Source organism: Ursus americanus, chromosome 9 (assembly GCF_024610735.1).
Source record: "Ursus americanus isolate L20-20 chromosome 9, mUrsAme1.1.p, whole genome shotgun sequence".
NCBI lineage: Eukaryota > Metazoa > Chordata > Mammalia > Carnivora > Ursidae > Ursus > Ursus americanus.
The window spans coordinates 19,332,817-19,352,041 of record NC_142135.1 but is presented as its reverse complement, the minus strand read 5'-3'; the positions used below and the strand labels follow the sequence as shown (position 1 = coordinate 19,352,041).

At 41.8% G+C, this 19,225-nt stretch overlaps 1 protein-coding gene across 2 annotated transcripts in view; it reads left to right on the top strand.

Moving 5' to 3' along the window:
- The first annotated feature begins 6,373 nt into the window (after positions 1 to 6,373).
- DEPTOR (DEP domain containing MTOR interacting protein) overlaps positions 6,374 to 19,225 on the top strand; it is a 134,474-nt gene continuing 121,622 nt past the window's right edge. Inside the window, exon 1 of one of the 2 annotated variants that reach the window (XM_045805735.2) lies at positions 6,374 to 6,647. In XM_045805735.2, coding sequence (XP_045661691.1) covers positions 6,526 to 6,647 — 122 coding nt within the window. In that variant the 5' untranslated portion in view covers positions 6,374 to 6,525. The remainder of the gene's footprint in view (positions 6,648 to 19,225) is intronic. The other variant, XM_045805734.2, reaches the window with a different exon arrangement.

Below are 19,225 nucleotides of genomic sequence, written 5' to 3'. Positions count from 1 at the left end.
CTTTTTATACCTTTTAGACAAGACAATTGACATGATCACGTTGGGCTTGGGGTAGTGAATTAGTGAAGAATTGATAGGGTTTATTTATACAACATTCTCGGCCCTAAATTCTCTCTCTGGTGATAAGGGGATCTCTCTACTCCCTGGTGCAGGGAGGATACCTTTCACAAGCGAGATCTATTTCCTGCTTTCAAGGAGACAAAGGAGGGTCAGAGAGGCCTTCTTGAACCAGCTGTTTCTTAGGATAACTTTAATTTGAAATAATCAGTGTGCCGAAATGGCATATTTTGGGGTACCCTGCCTGAACTCCCTCAGTGACTTTAAAAACTCAGCTAAAAAATAAAGCCTCACCAACATTTGAAGTGTAAGCCTTGAAAGAAATACCTCCTTGGGGTGCCTGGCTGGCTCAGTCAGTAGAGCCATGAGACTCTTAATCTCAGGTTTCTGAGTTCAAGCCCCATGCTGGGCATGGAGCTTACAAAAGGAAAGAAAGGAAGAAATACTTCCTCAGGGAAATAATTTCATGTGATAGGAGAAATGGAATCAAGTAGTGTCTTGGAAACTATATTACTTTGTTTTTGCTTAAAAATCACTTCAGATAAGGAATTTCTGATTTACACCAAGATGTATTTAATTCTACAGTAGTTTAAATTTTAACTGCATCTTCTTTGTTAAGCAAACTTTTTTGAAGCTTTGCTTATAAAACAATTAGGATTTTTTCCACTAGATGGTGGTATTGTGTCATGTTTCACAGAGTGGCCTGTTTTGCCGTGTTCACTCACTGCCATAGAAGAGAAGGGAATACCCATTAACGTATTTACTGCATCAAGCGCAGGACTGAGTATCCTATGTTATCTAAAGCCATTTTTGTAATAATGTGAGTCAGATCATGGCATTCCTCTGTTCAAAATCCACCAATGTTCTCAATATAAGCTTTCAGTGCGCATATAAAAAAATGCCCTTACATTGGAGTGTAAGGAAGAAAAAGAAAATCATCTGTAACAAAATAAAATGTATTTTAATATTTAAGCGACTATACAAGGTCTAGTGAGATGGTCAGATGTTTACAACTATTTATAATGAATAACTTTTAAATTAAAAAATGTTTTAAAAGACTTTGAGGGGCGCCTAGGTGGCACAGCGGTTAAGCGTCTGCCTTCGGCTCAGGGCGTGATCCCGGTGTTATGGGATCGATCCCCACATCAGACTCCTCTGCTGGGAGCCTGCTTCTTCCTCTCCCACTCCCCCTGCTTGTGTTCCCTCTCTTGCTGGCTGTCTCTATCTCTGTCAAATAAATAAATAAAATCTTAAAAAAAAAAAAAGACTTTGAGAGAGAGAGTGAGCGAGAGAGCACAAGCAGGGGTGAGAGGGAGAAGCAGGCCCTCTGCTGAGCAGGGAGCCCAACTGGGGGCTCCATCCCAGGACCCCGGGAACATGACCTGAGCCAAAGGCAGATGTTTAACAGACTGAGCCACTCAGGTGCCCCGAGATGAATAATTTTAGAATAACAGAAGATAACAGTTTATCGAATTTTGCTATCTTTTCTTTTTTATATTTGGCATTCTAAAATTTGGCTAAATAATATATTTCTATACAAACACACATAGAACCACCACACATGCAATCACTAACGAGTGCAGACTACAAAAGGTGTGCTGTACTCATAGAGTGTTTACTACACAAATGACAAATGAAACAATTCTATCTAATGATGAAACTTCCTTGGTAAAGTTCTGAGCAAAGTACAATTTTTTTCTCAATGTACATAATACTTGAATTCCTGGACAAGTCAGAATTCTATTAAAATTGTGCAAAAAATATCTTGTGTTTCTATGTAAAACCAAATTGGGTTCTAAGCTCAGATAACAGCAAACAGGTTTTTCATCTGCAAGAATATCCCACAGGACCTAGGAAAGACATTCAGGATTTAGGACAATTCTTTATGAGGTCGCTGTCCCAGGAAAATGAGAATATCTAGCATCCCTAGGCCTGCTCACTAAAAGCCAGCAGCACTCCTAATAGGGTGACAAACCACAACCCCCACCTAAATTTTCCCAAAAACGCCTTCTTGGGGGTGGTACTCCTGTTAGGAGACCCACTATCATTTAGGGTTATTTCAAAATCAACCACTAGGTGGCAGTATATACCAAAGTATTGAGTGTTTTTGACGCCCTTAACTGCATTGTTCTTGGGAGGTGAGCAGGACTGGACCTCACATTTATCTGTAATGTTTGATTTCTGTCATTACAAAAAAAGATGAACACGTGTCAAACACGACAAAAATATTTAAAATGGATGTGAATGATGACACATGAACATTTTATTTTTCCCTCTTTGTATTTATTTTTCCCTTCTTAAAGGATCTATCAACAGAAATATCTAGACAGGCTAATACCAACCCATCCATTTGCTTCTATTCACAGAAAGAGACTCAAAATCGTGGCAGCTGAGGAATAGAGACTTCCATTAATGGTTAAAAGCAACGTAAACCTTCTGATATCACGAGACGCACAGGAAACAAAACCACAGCCCTTGAGGGAGTGCAAGAGGACAGCACAGAGAAGGCAGGGTTTGAATTCATCTTTAAGAGCAGGTGGAAATGATAATGGTGTAGACGAAGAAGCAACAGCAACACCCATAGCTACCTGTTATTAAGCTTCAGAGTTGACAATATTCTTTGACACATTTTATTCAAGTTCATCTTCTCACATTGTTGCTTACCCTTAACCAGTACTACTAAAAATGCTGTCTGCCAACTGGTGACCTCTTCCTGTATTGAGAGACATTGAGACATTGAGAAAAATGCGTATAACACTTTGCCGATCTGCTGTCTGTTGACAACAACAACAAATTCAGCTGTGTTTTGTACATTTAAAAATTTTATTTCTATTGTATTTTACCAAAATGTCAAACTTCAATGGATTGAAAACACACACGTGCACATGCACGCACCCGCATGCACAAACACACCTGGTCCTCATCTACTAAAAGTTTGAGAAGCACTGGCTCCAAGCACCGAAACAGCCAGAGAGCATGAAGCAGGTGAGCAGGGCAAGCTGGAAGAAACGGCTAAATTTAATAGTTCCCACCTGTAACAAGTGTGCTCATTAAATTTTATTTAGTTCTCCCCAAACCCCAATGGGATTAGTAGTATGATCTTGACTTTACAGAAGAGGGCAAAAATTAGAGAGGATAATGAACCTGCCCCAATGGAACCGGGAATCAAACCGGGGTCTGTTGGAATTTTCAGCCCTTCTCAGATCTTCACACGTGGTTTAATCACGATGTCAGTGGCCAGCCTTCTTCCAGCAACACCTATAGATCACAGATTATTCTGGGAGGGTTGCTCTCAAGCTCACAGACTCAGCGTGAGTGCTCACATGTCCTCCAAAGTCAGACCTATCTTTCCCTAAATTCGGAAAAAGGATCTGTCTTCTAACCCAGTGGAGCATGGTGTGTCTCGTATGTCAAAAGAAAGGTTGAAATGATGACAGCAAAGATAGCAAACCAGTTCCCACTTCCCATTCCCATGGACACACATGGAAAACCTTCCTCACTGAGCAGGAGAAATAAATTCTACTCTTTCTCACTGGAGCAGTACAAGGTGTTTTCCTGACTTGAATTTTTTTTTTCCCCTTACGTCAAGGTGCTTTTCTAAATCATAAACTTTCATGATAAAAGTTTTTATTATAATTTTTAATCATAAGCTATTAAACAAGAAAGTATTTTGCAAAAAATAAATTCTTGTAATTTTTACTTTTCGGATAAAGTTGCCTAAATGTAAATGAAAACACAACTAGATTTAAAAGAAGAAAAAGTAAAACACAATCAACAATAGTGATGATTTACAATATGTAGCCACAACTTTTGGATAAAACAGGGTTGAACAATGGATAGTTAGAAATGTGTAATAACTTAATTTTTTTCATTCTGCACTTTCAAAAAGCTTAAAATAATTAAATAAAAGACAGATTTGGGGGGGCCAGGTTTGCACTTCTCCTTCCTTCATTTCCAAGGCCTACTAACAATTAAAAAACCAGGGGCGCCTGGGTGGCACAGCGGTTGATCGTCTGCCTTCGGCTCAGGGCGTGATCCCGGTGTTACAGGATCGAGTCCCACATCAGGCTCTTCCGCTGTGGGCCTGCTTCTTCCTCTCCCACTCCCCCTGCTTGTGTTCCCTCTCTCGCTGGCTGTCTCCCTCTGTCGAATAAATAAATAAAATCTTAAAAAAAAAAAAAACAATTAAAAAACCAATTAGAGATAACTTGAGAAAAGGTGTTTTGCCTTGCAACAAAAACTTCTGGAAAGTATCTGACAAGAATTTCTTCTCTTTCCTCTCTTCCTTCCTCCTCTTCCTCCTCTAAGTCTTATTAAAAGCAGTAAAGATATTAAAGAGAACAGCTTTTGAACACATCATATACATGAAAACTATGTAATGTTATTAAGCCACACAACATCCCTAAAAGGTAGGAATTATTATTCCTATCAGGAAATTGAGGCCCAGAGAAGGTGAGTCACTAGCATAAAGTTGCCAAGTTAGTAAATGACAGAATCAGGATAGAAACTCCATGTTTGAGTGTGAAGCCCATGTAAACTCTTGATATTCTATGTTACAGGATTAAAACATGAGTGACAGCCAGCTGTTAAACTCATTAATTCTAAGACCTCTACTTCTGTTCAATTATTTTTATACTTTATGCAGAACGAAGCTCTTAGGATCACATTCACTTGGCACTATGTCTCCCTTGCTCTACATTTTTGCCATAGGTTTATTTTAAAAGTTAAGAAAGTTAGATAATTTCTTTTGGTGAAGAAATTGCCTAGTATCTACGGTTGAATTCACAAGGGAGTTGGACAATTGTTCTCTTTCTGGAGTATGGTTGAGCATAACCTTGAGAGTCTACAGATCCAGGGTCCCAGGGCTGCTTAACTGACCTTTCAGGTGTGAAATTTAGGCAAATCACTTCATCTTTCCATGCTTAAGCTTTTCCACTTGTAAGTTGAGAACAATACCCAACTCTCAGGGTTTTTGTGAAGGTAAATAATATAAACAAAGTGCTTAGCACAATGGAAAGCACAGAATAAATGCTCAATGAATTATTTTCAATTTTAAGTTATTTAATGATCTTGTAGAATGTTGGAAAAGGCTACAGTGATCTCTTTTAAAATAAATGACAAGAAGAAAACAGAATAAAATACAATAAACCTGAAGGATAGTGGGTATAAAGACTTTTGAATAGCAGAATTGACATAAAACATACAAAGAAGATAATTTGCTTTTCAATAGCCCTCTCATTTTCATTTTTATTCTGTACACTTACGACAAATCTGCAATTGAAAGATTGTCTTTCCATATAGTATTCACTAAAAAAAATTTCACATTTACTTGTAAAGGTGCAGAGACTTGTATGTACGCAAAAATTGTAAAAAAGTCATAAAATGACGTTGCATAAAACGTCAACACAGATATCCCTTTACTATAATGACCTCTGCTATTAGCATTACTTTGTTTTCCTGTAGACCAGACTCCGACCCTGGATGAGACAATAACAGAACATTTATTTGCTATTAGTGAAAGTTCCTCCCATCGTCCTGGTTAAGTCGACAATACCATTATATCACCGTTTTAAGAAGCAGTCTTTTAAGAACACAACTCTGAAGCCAGAATGTCCTGGGTTTGATTCTTCTTGCATTTATTACGCGCTTGCCTTGGACAAGTTAACCCATCTGTCTGAGCCTGCTTCCTGATGTAAAAGGAGGGCAATACCCATTTTATGATTTGTTGCAATAAAGAAGGTAACTACCTGAAGCATTTAATGCAGATGTCAACAAGTGGTAGCCCCGGTTATTTTTATTTTGTAAAGGAAGAAACTGAGGATTCAGCACATTTTGGTAAGAAATTATAGGTGGGAGCTGGATCTCAGGTCTGATTCCCAGACCAGCGTTCTTTATTGATTACACTATAAGGTAAGTAAGCTGTCTTTGGTGAAGGGGATTGGGACGAGAAAAAAGCCTAATTTCATCAACCCCCGCAGTGACGTGTCATCCCTACATCCTTCATTGTTCACTATTTAGGTATTCTGTTATTATTTTACTCTGGCAATTTGGAGCATAGACAGTATAATAAAAATACCTTCACACTTCTCTAGTAACCTCCTGGCCTGTCCTCAAGGTCCCACAGCATGAGCTCTGTGGGTAACGACGAGGGAGGTCACCTACCTAACCTCCACCAGCGTGCACACCGCAGAGCCGGCGCCCCGCCCAGATGTTTATATTTTCCTCCCCTGGCCCCGCCCCCCGACCACGCGGGGCTCCAGCCACCGCCCCAAGCTGGAGTTCCTGGAGCGGACTTGCCTAGCGCCTCAGCCTACCCACAGGGATTCCCTCTCCAGCCAATCGCGTCTGAGCAACGGGACTGCCCCTAACAAAGATGGCGGGGGAGGCCTCCGTGGGGGCAGGCTGATTTAACACCCAAACCCACGGCGGCTAGGGAAGACAGTGGTAGCGGCGCGGCGCGGCCCGACCATGGAGGAGGGCGGCAGCGGTGGCAGCGGTGGCAGCGACAGCAGCACCAGCGGGAGTGGTGGGGCGCAGCAAAGGGAGCTGGAGCGCATGGCTGAGGTCCTGGTCACCGGGGAGCAGCTACGGTAAGGCGTGGGGCAGTGCCGGTGGGCGCACGGTGGCACTGCCAGCTTGTGCCCGCAGCAGCCCCGCGCGCACACGCGCGTGGCTCGTGCTTTGAGACTCGCGCGGGGCTCCGGGACCGCTGCGGGCGTGTGGACGGTCGGCGTGGCGCCTCTGCCTAGCGGCTGCTGCTGGGCGCCCTGCGACTCCGCACTGGCGCGGGGCTCCGAGGCGGACGCGCGCAAGCCGGTGGTGCGCGCTGCGCCCCGGCCCCGCCGCTGCAGCCCTGCGCCCCGCAGACGCGCCGCCACCCGCCGCGCGCTCCCTCTTCCGGGCACCGTGCGCTGCCAGGCCTGCTGGCTGCCAGGCGACCCCTAATGCGTCCAGAGAGCGAGAGGGTGGGTGTGCAGCCCTATGCCGCCTCCAGCCCCAGCTTCTTGACTTCTAGATGAAAGGGCCAACCCCACGATTGACTTGAGGTTTTTCTTTTTGCTGGCAAGTCCTGCTTCACTCCTCTGACCCTTAGCGTTTTCATCTGTAAAATGAGGCTGACACGCCGGGACTCCCTTGACGGGGTGTTGTGGGGGCTAAACCCCAGGTTCTGAAAAAGTACCTATCGCTAAATTGGCACGTCCTCGTCAATCATCAGTCGCGTCCGCAAGGGGGCGTGGAGGCACCTTGTCCGGATGCCGTGCTGCTGTGCCAACTTCCCTAGCGTGCACATTTTGGAGAGCAAGAGTCCATCCGCCCTGGGCTGCTGCAAGAAATAGGAATTGACGGGTCTCACCGCACCTGGGACAGGCAGTGAACCCCAGATCCGCGCCCGCCCCCTACCATTCGCATCCCATCCTGGCCCTTCTTGGATTCATGTTTGAGTAATGTACTTTTATGGTCTGACCGGTTCTGCAGCTGCCCGTCGTGTGGTCATAAATCAGTTTGCCAGGGGGGGGAAAAAATAACCCTGGGTCTGAAGTGTTTGAGCCACAACTTGCGTGCTGGTCCCTGGCCCAGCTGGCATGAGGCGCGTGCCTGTTCCTTCTAATGCTTGGCCTGAATCTCCAGGCTCATTTTGGTTTTTAAATGCTGTGTTTCAGGACCTGAAGGAGAGAGAATCTTTGCAAAGATCCCTGAATGTTTAGTAACCACCCGGCTTGCAGTAGTTAGATTGAGGAAGTAAATATTGGAAGTCAGAGTCTGTTGAGCTTAACTTTAAAAAGGCAAATTGCACACTTCAATCCCTCGGTGATTTTTAAATGTGTAGTCAAAATTAAAGGGAATAAAAGCTCATTTTTCCTTCATCAGGAGTATTTTCTAATTGAATAAAAATTAAAAGCTCTTCTGATTCAATCGGAAGCATTTGCTTTTTAATTTATTTGCTCCTCGTTACTGTATCATCTTTTTCGAAGCCCTCACTCCGGTACTTTTAATTTTTTTTAAAGATTTATTTATTTATTTTAAAGGGGGTGAAGGGAAGAGGGAGAGGGAGAGGGAGAGAAACTTAAACAGACTCCTCTCTGGAGGAGGGGTTTGCTCTCACCACCCCGAGATCACGACCTGAGCCAAAACCAAGAGTCAGACAATTAACCAACTGCACCACTCAGGTGCCCCTCATTTCTTTTAAAACAACAAATTGGATGGTGCCTATCCTTGTACAGGAAGCATTTTCTCCTTCAGGCGGTAGCTTAAATGGCCTTTCCTTGGGGATTTCCAGAGCACTTGTTACCCCCCTTCTTCCCTAGCACCCCTATGTAGTAAAGTAGGTTTGAGGGCCATGCTTAGCTTGTTGGTAAGAAGAGAGAAGGCTCTCTTTCACTCAAGAGTCAGACCTGGGTTTGGATTTCTGCTTAGCCACTTTGTAGCCGATAGTCACCATTAAGTTGTTTTCAAGACTGACTTTTCCTCAGCGTGAATGTTGGGTTTGCTACTTACTAGCCTGGGACCTTGAACAAGTTACTTAACTAAGAATGCTGGGCAATAATGGAACCGATCTCATAGTGTCGTTAGGAGGATTAGATAAATTAGTGCTTAGAACAATGGCTGGTATATAGTAAGCACTGTGTCAGCATTAGCTATTATAGCTCTGTGATCTTGGACAAGTTAATTCACTTCTCTGAGCCTTTGTTTCCTCATCTGTAAAATGGAAATGAAGATAAGTACTTCATAGGGTTGTTGTGGGAATTTGCCCTTGAGCTTCTGTATTAATGAGCATTCAACAATGGTTGCTGGAATTAATCAGTATTATTGGTCTCTGTGCGTCACCACGTGTGACTTCCAGCCAAGAGAGATCTGGCAGGAAGGATTGGGTGGTGGTTAAGAACACAGGGTATAGAATCAGGCTGCCTGGGTTCTTATTCTGCCTCACCATTTAATAGTTCTGTGACTTCGGGGTCAATTTACTTCACTCTCTGGGCCTGTTTCCACATCTCTTGCAAGAATGTTGTGAGAATTAAATGAGATGCTCCACGTGATGGGCTTAGAAAATGTTCACTATTTAATTTTACTTTGGAAAATTGTAACCATTGCTTTTTAAAATCTCAACCATGTTAGCACTGTGTCTAGCACATAGTTATTACTCAATGAGTGTTTGAATGACGAGGGACGTGATTAAATATACTCCAGTATAGATGAAATATTCGGAGCTTAGGGATTTCAGTGGCTTCTTAATTACTGGAGGAACCTCTCATGAAGGGGTGGGAATGCAACCATCCTTGATGTCCCTGTCACGATGCGTCCTTACATCCTTAACTGCTTTCCCCCAGTCTGATGGGGGGGGGGCTTTGAGATGTGCAGGCCTCCTGCCTCTGACTGCTTCACATACAACTCCCTTTGTCCTCACTTGCTTTCCTACTGCTTTATTGGTCATCAGAGATAAGGCAAATGAAAGTGATAAGGAACTGGGGCACCAAGGATTGGGATTTGAAATTAAAAATTTGGCTTCCAGGACCAGCCCTGTGCATTTTATTTATTTCATGCTGTATATATATATATATGTTTATATATGTTATATATAAGCATATATGCTATATATATAATGCATATGCCATATATAAAAATTATATAACAAATAATATGTTTATATAAATATATTTATTTAATGCTATATATTAAATATAATAACATATACTATTAATGAAACACACATACGTACATATGTATGTATGTATTTTTAACCATATTCCCTTGGTCAGGTCAACCACTCGGCCTCAGTACTCTTACCTGCAGAATGGGAATTAATAATATCCTTCCACATAAGATTTGTGATGTTGGATCAAATGGGCTAGAATATGGGAGGGCACTTTGTTAAATAAACCATAAACCAAGATTAGTTATTGTTGCTATGATTATTATTATAAGCTCCAGCTGTGATATTGAGGGCTGGCTCCACAATCCCGACACTTAGAAGGGCAGTTAGTTGCATAAGGACATGAAATTCACTAGCAAACTTAGAAACATCTCCTCTTTCTTTTCCAGCCTGACTGCGGGGTCCTTTTCCTAACCTCTTCATTCTTTCTCTTTTTCATAAGAGATTTTACTTCCTTGCCCAATGTATCTTTATGGTTTTGCATCTTAAAAAAGCGATCGGATACCACTTTAAACCGACACGATGGCTGTAATAGAAGAGATAGATAGTAACAAGTGTTGACAAAGATGTGGAGAAGTTGGAACCTTTATATACAGCTGGTGGACAGGTGAAATGATGCAGCCACTTTGGACAACAGTCTGGCATTTCCTCAAAGATAAAGCATAGAGTTAACATATGAGCCAGCAGTTTTACTCCTAGGTATATTGTCAAAAGAAATGAAAATATATGTTCACGTGAAAATTTATACACAAATGTTCACAGCAGCATTATTCATAATAGCTAAAAGCAACTCAAGTGTCCATCTGCTGATGGATGGGTAAACAATGTGGAGTGCATCCATGCAATGGAATATTATTTGGCGTAAAAAGGAATACAGTACCGATGCACGCTACAACATGGATGAACCTTGAAAATATGCTGAGTGACAGCGGACACAAAAGGCCACATATCATATAACTCCATTTATAGGAGATGACCAGAATAGGCAAATGTATCGAGACAGAAAGTGGCTGCCAGCAGCAGGAGGGAGAATGGAGGGTGAGTGCTAATGGGTATAGAGTTTCTTTTGGAGATGATGAAAGCATTATAAGCTTGTTTGTGGTTATGATTTCATAACTCTGGGGATATACTTAAAATCATCACATTATATTCATTAAATGGTTGAATTATGTGGTATGTGACTTACATCTCAACAAAACCATTACAAAAATGGATTTGGATGACACATTTTATTAGAGAGATAGAAGACAAAATATTGGAAGTTTTTAAATAAACTTTTGCCTTTTTGATTGGCCTAAGAATGCAGTGATATTTATCACTAACTCAATAACAATTTATTACCACACCAAATGGAACTGATATTTTACATATATATTTTTATAGTATTATTCTTGATACGGAACAGAAAAGGTGCCATGAATAGTTGAGAAAAATCTCAGAACATTCCTAATTTGAAGGCAATTAACCATATATAAATCAATAATGAATGGAGTTTCATATTATGAATTTTCAAATCATTTGTTATTTTTATGTGTTCTATGTATGTCTTTTATCTTGAAATTTGCCGTGCAGTCGTAACTATGACACTCTAATTAAGACACCCCGAATCCACGTTATGTTTCCTCCCTAGGATAATCCCAGAGATACTTACCAAGAAAGTGGTTAGTGATAGAGTGTTGAAGTAATGAAGCCAATAATATCACTGTTCTCTTTGTGTTGATGGTAGGCATGGTAATAATAACAATAAGGCTCACTTATATGGCATTTATTACCTGCCAAGGAGATGTATGCATGAGTGTATATACATGTGTATACATATACATGCCTTTAATATATGTACCTATATGTATATATACCTTTAATCTGTAGAGCAACTCCTTGTAAAAGATATGCTTATTACCCTCATTTTACAGATGAGAAAACCGAGGAACAGACATTTAGACTAACTGGCCATAGGTTATCCAGCCATAAAGTGGTAGAGCTCAAAGTCCCTGTGCTTAGGAAGGATACTAGACGACAATTTAATGGTGTCATCAACTAAGCAATTTAGAGGGACACAAAATGTGATGATAAGACAAATGTAAAATGGAATCCTTATACAAGACTTACCACATTCTAGTGTGACATCTTTTTGCAAACAAATAGTAGACAAATGATTTTTTTCCATTTTGTTGGGAAAAAATCCAATTTATTTCTGGAAGTGTTTATGTTTTGACAAGATAGAATGGTCATTTCCTCTACTAACTGTTAAACGGGGTCTTGCTTGCCATGTGGTTTTGAAAACTTAATTTGGACTCCACTCATTCTGAATTTGTAATCATTTTAATGGGAAGAGAAATTGCAGTTCACAGTTTTGCCAGCTGTGGGGATGGAAGTGGAGTGGGGAGGAGAATTAAGAAGGTAATGGGGAATGCTTAATTAAGAGAGAAAACGTTCTAAGCCTTCCAGTTATGCTCATCTACCTAGAATAAATATGCTAATTACAAGAATCTTGTCCAATCACTAAAGCAGGTTCCCAACAAGCAATTTACTAGGCAATGAGTTTTAGCCAAATTGTAGGAAATTGTAGTTCTTTCAACTTGTTTGATGTATTTGCCTTTCTGCTATAACAGACTGCCTTTCCAGACTCTTACAGACTTGCTATTGCTTTTTTCATAAAAGCACGTTCAATAAATATTGAATTGCTTTCTTGAATTTGCTTTGCAAATGGTAATGCAGTATGCAGGTAAAAGGTAAGAATCAGCTTATGGACCCAAAAACCAAGCTACAGTAAAGTAAGTATGAGATAAGGAATTTAGAGCATGCAGAAGAGAAAAAGGAGAAATAGTCCATTTCACTGCATTTTGAACTTAAGGAATTTTCCATTTGACATGGAAATTGTCTTAGGGGGTAGCCCCTATTGGAAGCCATTAATATGGAAGCTTAGCTCTACTAGACACTCTGAAGGGAATAGCAGGAAACCCCCACCCAGAAGCTACTACTGAAATCTAGAGATCCAAACAGAAGGAGAACACTTTTATTCTTCTAAACAGCAGAGCTATCCTGGAGTCAGGAAATTACCGCCTATTTGGATAAAGAAAAGGGGGTGTTTCTGTAGGAGATAGAGCCACTGCATTTGGAGTCAACGCAGAAAAGCCTAGTGTAGAGTGCTGAATCGCTTTTGAATCAGAGGCTCTTCCAACATACAGACTCTGTTCCTGGGAACATCTTTTCTGCTTCGCAAATGGGATGGGAGAGCAGGGGGCAGAACCCTGGTACAGAGCAGACCCTTGGTAATGACTCATTTCTTACCAGCAGAGAGCTTCGGAGGCACTTTGTCACTTGCAAAAAACATCATGCCAATAGAAGACGTTTAGTAGGCACTCCATAAATGACCGTGGAATTATTTTATACCCGTACGGACTTGCTCTCATGTAAATCTTTTTCTGAAATGACTGGGGTGTTAGTTGTAAGTGAATAATATATTTATGTTTTCTCAAAGGCCAGTGCTGACAGTTAAGTTATGGCTTCCATCTCTCAGAATCAATAAACCTGAAAATAAGATAAATACCTATCAAAAGAAAATATAAGGGGAAGGAAGATTGTTCTCCTCTCCTGTTGTTTCCGATATAATTTGTATTAGGAACTCACTTGCCTTTATTAAGTGGTGGCTCTTAAATGGTCAGTTCCTCTGAGCTCAGTGATTAGGAAAAGGCGGAGGAAACAATGATCAACCCTCTTACTATGTAGTAAGTCATCACACTTCTCTATGCTCCTCTCGTCCACCAAGGAGAGGTGGATTCTAGAACTGAGATCCTTATTCCAGTATTTATCAGGCTTAACCATACTTGGAAGCTCATGTCAGTGACTGGTTTTTGTCATTATTATAGACTTGAGGGACAACAGTGGAGACAGCGTGGGGGCACAGGGCTTAGCCGGCCAGACGGCGTGCTTGCAAGCAGCTGTTCCTGGTGGCAGTGCCAGCAGGGGCTGTGGGATCTATTTTCATCAGGGTTGGCTGGGATGTCTCCATCCTGGAAGAGTTCAGAGAGAACACTGACTTATTTGGGTCTGCATAAAGAATCACATTTCTGTAGCTTTTACAATAATTTTGAGGTTGGATAGGAGAGATGAGATGAAGTGAGGGAAAACGCATCCAGGAGTGTGGGACAAGATGTTATTGCGTATCTGCAGTTAGCAGACGAACAGCTGTGGCTAGGGTGTGGCAAGAGGGGACAAATGCCAGGGCCTCCAGCTCAGGCAAGCCCGTGGCAGCTGCAGAGGAGGGAGGAGGAGGTAGTTAGCAGCTAGTGTCATCAGAGAAAGTTTCCAATCTGTCCACCCTTACCCCTCGGCTGCTAGTTATGGTCCTGGTGGTGGTGGTGGTAGTTTGCTCATTTGTTTTAATGATGATAACACAGTCTCTCTGTGATACTTGTTCCTACTCATTTCTGATTCTGATATTTGCCCAGACATTGCTTTTACTGAGGCAAGCTGTGGCCCAGCACCCACCTAGGTCTTGGCCTGATGTAGGTCATCCAGCTCTGAGGGGCCCTGCTTTGGGTGATGAAACTGTTACTGCTGTACAGAGCTGAGCCGGGGGCATTGTGGGTACATCAGGCAGGAGTCAGAGGACCAGTCCTAGCACAGCAGCTCCTCTGATCTTGACTTAAGGTGGGAGAAACTGCTGAGCATTCTGATGAACACTGTCAATAAGAGGGAAAGCCTCCTTTCATGCTATCCTGTTTTCATTCGGGTTGGGTTAGTCACTGCATTTTATTATGTGTGAAGCTTGGCCATTTTCTAACAAGCTGTGAAATTTGGGAAGAATACGCTGTGAGTGGTGGCTTGACAGAGCAAGGAGAATGGGGAAGGGGGTAGTGTAGAGATACATAATTATGTGCGGGTCTAAGAGCAACCATTATCTTAGTCTTCATAGAGGAATATATGAAAGTGCAAATTTACCAAGCAAGTATGTTAAGAAAGGATTGTTTTTTTTCACATTCAAGAGGAGTTTAGCACATATTTCTTTTGTGGATCCTGGGCTAGTTTGCTATTTACAGCGTGATCCTCTTATAAGCTTTGCCCACTATTTTCAGGCTCACACATTGACTGCAGCAAAGTATGAATTACTTGGATTGTAAAAGTAGTTCCTGCTTCCTTTCCTCTTCCCTACGAGGAAAAGAGAATGGAATCAATTTGGCTCTTCTTTTCATTGAGTTGTTTTTAAAATTCTATTTACTTTGTTACTCTCTAACTTTTCCATGAATGAAAGTGACTTTCACAGAATATATTCACGACAAAAAGCAAGAGGTTAGTCCCCGTGGTGATATGACTGTGTTTTGCATTGAGGCATGGAGTGCCCCTTATTTTATGTTCAGTTAAACTGGGATAAGGTCGATAAAACAAGGCTTTACCAAAGCTCCTACTTATTGTGCTATTTTCTTCTTAAGAACTGACAACAAAAAGCAGTTTTAGAGATGAGGTTTTAAGGCAGTATGACCTAATGCATAACCATGATTCATTTTCCTTCACATTTGTTAGAATTTATTTTGCTAACGCCTGGATTGTAGACTCTGGTCGTCAAACATAACAGCGCATGGAACCTAAGCCATTATGAGAGAGTATGAACAGACCTCGGTTGCCCTGATGAAGAGCACTTAACCTGCTGCTGTACTTACAAGAGCTAAAAGATATCGCAAAGTATTTTAAGGACACCCACATGTAAAGAACAAGAGCTTTTTCCTCCAACAGTTCATCATGAAAACTACAAACATACAGAAAAGTTTAAAGAATTTTACAGTGAATACCCTTACATCTACCACTTAAGATTCCACAATTAACATTTTACCATGTTTGCTTTATCACATAATTATCTTTCTTTTTTTTTTTTTTAAAGATTTTATTTATTTATTTGACAGAGAGAGACAGCCAGCGAGAGAGGGAACACAAGCAGGGGGAGTGGGAGAGGAAGAAGCAGGCTCCCAGTGGAGGAGCCTGATGCAGGGCTCGATTCCATAACGCCGGGATCACGCCCGAGCCGAAGGCAGACGCTTAACGACTGAGCCACCCAGGCGCCCCTATCACATAATTATCTTTCTATCTCTTCTTCTATCCAACTTATTATTCTTGGGTACTTTGGAGTAAGTTGCAGACAACAGTACACTTCCCCTAAAACTTTTAACGTGTGATTTTCTAATATTCACTATTCGTTTTCTGAGCAAATGAAGGCTGAAGAGAGAGAAATAGTTGGCTGCCATCAACCATCAGCAGAAGCCTTGAGCTTTGATGTTTTGGGACCATCTTAATTCACAGACTCACAAGATATTACAGCAAAGCAAAGCTCTTCACTGGTGGTCTTGGGCTTAGCTATCTGTAATACTGTGGAAAGGAAGATGGTATTCTCCTGCCTGCCTTGGGTCCCCTTGCGAAAAGGGGGATCACAGCTGTTGTACTTTGGAGAAGGGTTCACTGAGTGTTGAGGGGATAATAAGAGCAATATCCTGGGCTCAATGATGAGAAATCAGTGAAACATTTTTGAGCAGAGTACAATGTGATTAAACCAAAATTTTCAGAGAACAGACGTAGAGTTCAGAGCGGGGAGCTTATACAGAGAAGCAGAAAGTATCCACAGAAAAGCCACAAGAAAGACACACCATAGGAAAGATTAAGAGACATTGGTCTACGTCTTGGACTCTATGGCTTTCAACATAATTTCCCCTGTAAACCTCCCCATCATGATGGTCAGCATCCAGATACTTTCTCCCTCATCTCCTACCCCTCATCACCTCTGATTTGCAATATATGTCTGGTGTTCAGGATTTTCTTGGTAATAGAAGTAAAATGGAACTCTCAACATACCACTGAAATGCAAGTGGTTCAGGGTCAAATTGTAAAGAATGATTTCTGTATCCCGTGGATTTTGATGACTTTCCAAGGAACACCTCCAACCAGAGAAAGCCAAAGCTGTATAAAAGCCATCTCTTCATTTAAACAAAGTCGTTCTAGGGATGATGAAGATGCAGACTTCTTGGAAAAGGCACAAAACATTTTTAACTTATGTGACTCAACTAAAAATCTTTCATGTCACATGTTCAATATATTTTGTCGATTTTCCCCCTCTGTTCTGCATAAATTGGAGATGGGAGCTACCTTTGATTATCAAGAAGGCAGGTTCTTCTGCACTGTTTGTATGGTTTAAGCTTGTATTTTGGTGTACATCATGTTGACCTTACAATAGTGACTTTGGCATTGATTTCCTGCTGCATCTTACTGTAAAGATAATTAATAGGAACAAATCCAAATAAAAGTGGTTTTATTCTCAGATAATATAATATGAACGTAGCCTTTTATTCTTCAGAATGGTTGGCATGTGCACAAATGTAGCAAACCTCTGTACTCAAGTACAGATAAAGAACTGTGATATCAAATTGTGATTTTTCTTATGCCTGTGTGGACTACAAAAGAGAGCAGCTCCAGTTGAACCCATTGAGAAGCATCCATGCAATCTAAGACGCTGGGCTTGGAGCCAACGCATTTGTCTACACGTTCGCCGTTTGCTGACTTTGCACTAATGAGGGCGTTAAGCCAAGAAGGGCCAGAGTCTGATTACTCAGGACTTCATTATAACTTGCGATTACCTCTTTCAAGCAAAAGTGTAGCAGTTAGGGGCAGGAATTCCTTACAAACCACTATTCTGACGCACCAGGATTTGTTGAGCCGTTTTGTTTATTATGGGACAGAATGATTTCATCATTTACATGGTTAATTAACCAGAGGGAATCTCTTCAATTGTCTTCCTGTTAGCTCCATTTTGGGTGGTTATTTTGTTGCAAGATAATCTCATTTCCAAAAGGGGAACACTGAGGAGAGGAAGTTGGTTTGGCTATTTGTCAGCAGTTGTGGAAGAATGTTTACTCAGGGAGGAGCCTGAAAACTGAGAATTTGGGGGCTTGTCTGGACATTTCTGGTTGTTTTTTGTACCTCCACCATCTATATAATAAGATTTTCTGGCTGAAGCCAGGCCTCCAGAGGGTTCTTGGAAGAGTGGGAGTGACCTCTTTAGGGTCTTCTTTCCCCCCAATTCTTGCGATTGAGAACATCTTCCACAACCTATGACTTGTCTACTTTGTTGGTGCTCCTCTGTTGATCCTCTTGCCGATGCCAGAGAAAACTTGTAGTAGCCGAGACTCAGTGTGTTCTTCATGAGCTCCTAAATGTGTGGATGGGGGCAGGTGGGTGGGAGGAAGACTACCATCAGCACAGCAATCGTACTTATGGAGTCTAAGACTACATACACTTGGGGAGATCATTGCAATCTTTGGTGGTGGCTTATGTGAAAGGACATTTCAGCACAAAATTTAGCCTAGCAGTCCTTAAAGGAATATCCACCTATATTGTGACAGTTTGTTTTTCTTTGTAGTAAAAAATGCTATTCATGATTGAGCATAGCAACAGTTATTTAGTTGCATTGTCTGGGGAGCCCTGGGATCTGGGCCTTCATGGGGATTATAGTACAACATGTAGCAAAGAGAACACTTATATAAAATTATACTGTAGTCTGTTCAGACACTTATTCAAGGTTATGTTGAAAAATTCAGGTAGGGCCCCCTGGGTAGGTCAGCATGGTTAAGCTGGTTGGTTAAGCATCCCATTCTAGATTTTGTCTCAGATCATGATCTCAGGGTCCTGGGATCGAGCCCCATGTTGGACTCCCTGCTCAGTGGTGAGCCTGCTTATCTCCCTCTCCCTCTGCCCCTCCTCCCCCTGAAATAAATAAATCTTAAAAACAAATTCAGTTAGTCACTTAAAACCACATATGCAGGAAGGCAGACATTTTATAGTATTAGGTCCTCAGTCCTTGACAATTCTATCTTATCTATATGACCTCGCATGCCTCCCATGGCAGAAGGATGTGTTTCTCATAGGAGCAGGTGTTTTCTTTTCCAAGAGTCCCCGTGTCCAAGTTTGATAATTCTCCTGAAGAAGAGGTCAGAGTGATTGATTGCAGGCCTGTCTTCCCTTCCCCTTCAGACTTTTAGGAATGGGAGGTGTCAGCAAAAAATGATACCTTCTAGAGGGAAAGTCCAACTGTCATTGCCAGACTTCTTCCAGTGACGTAAGAGCATGGCTGCCCCTCTTGCTTTGAGTCTTCCCGTGCGTATCTTACAGACTTCCATCAAGGCCTTTCTGGTTTTGTCCCTCTTATGTGAGGGGGGTGAAGGTGAATACCATGTTTCATGGTGCGGATTAAGGAACACTTTTACTGGGGACCCATAAATGGAAAGGGTCAGCAGGAAAGGACATGGTCCTCCATTCCTCGTTATCCTACCAAAAGTTGGGCATGAGCAAGAAGCTGCCTGACGCGCAGTGTGTTTCTATGCCATAGGATGGACCCTATCCCCGTGCTCCTTGACTTTCCTATATTGTGAACTCAGGCACCAATAAGTCCAAGCTGGGAAACAGCAGGTGCACAGCACCTGGAGACCTTGGGGGGCTTGTTTGAAGTTGCAGCCAAGAAGGGAGGCCACCAATCCTAGA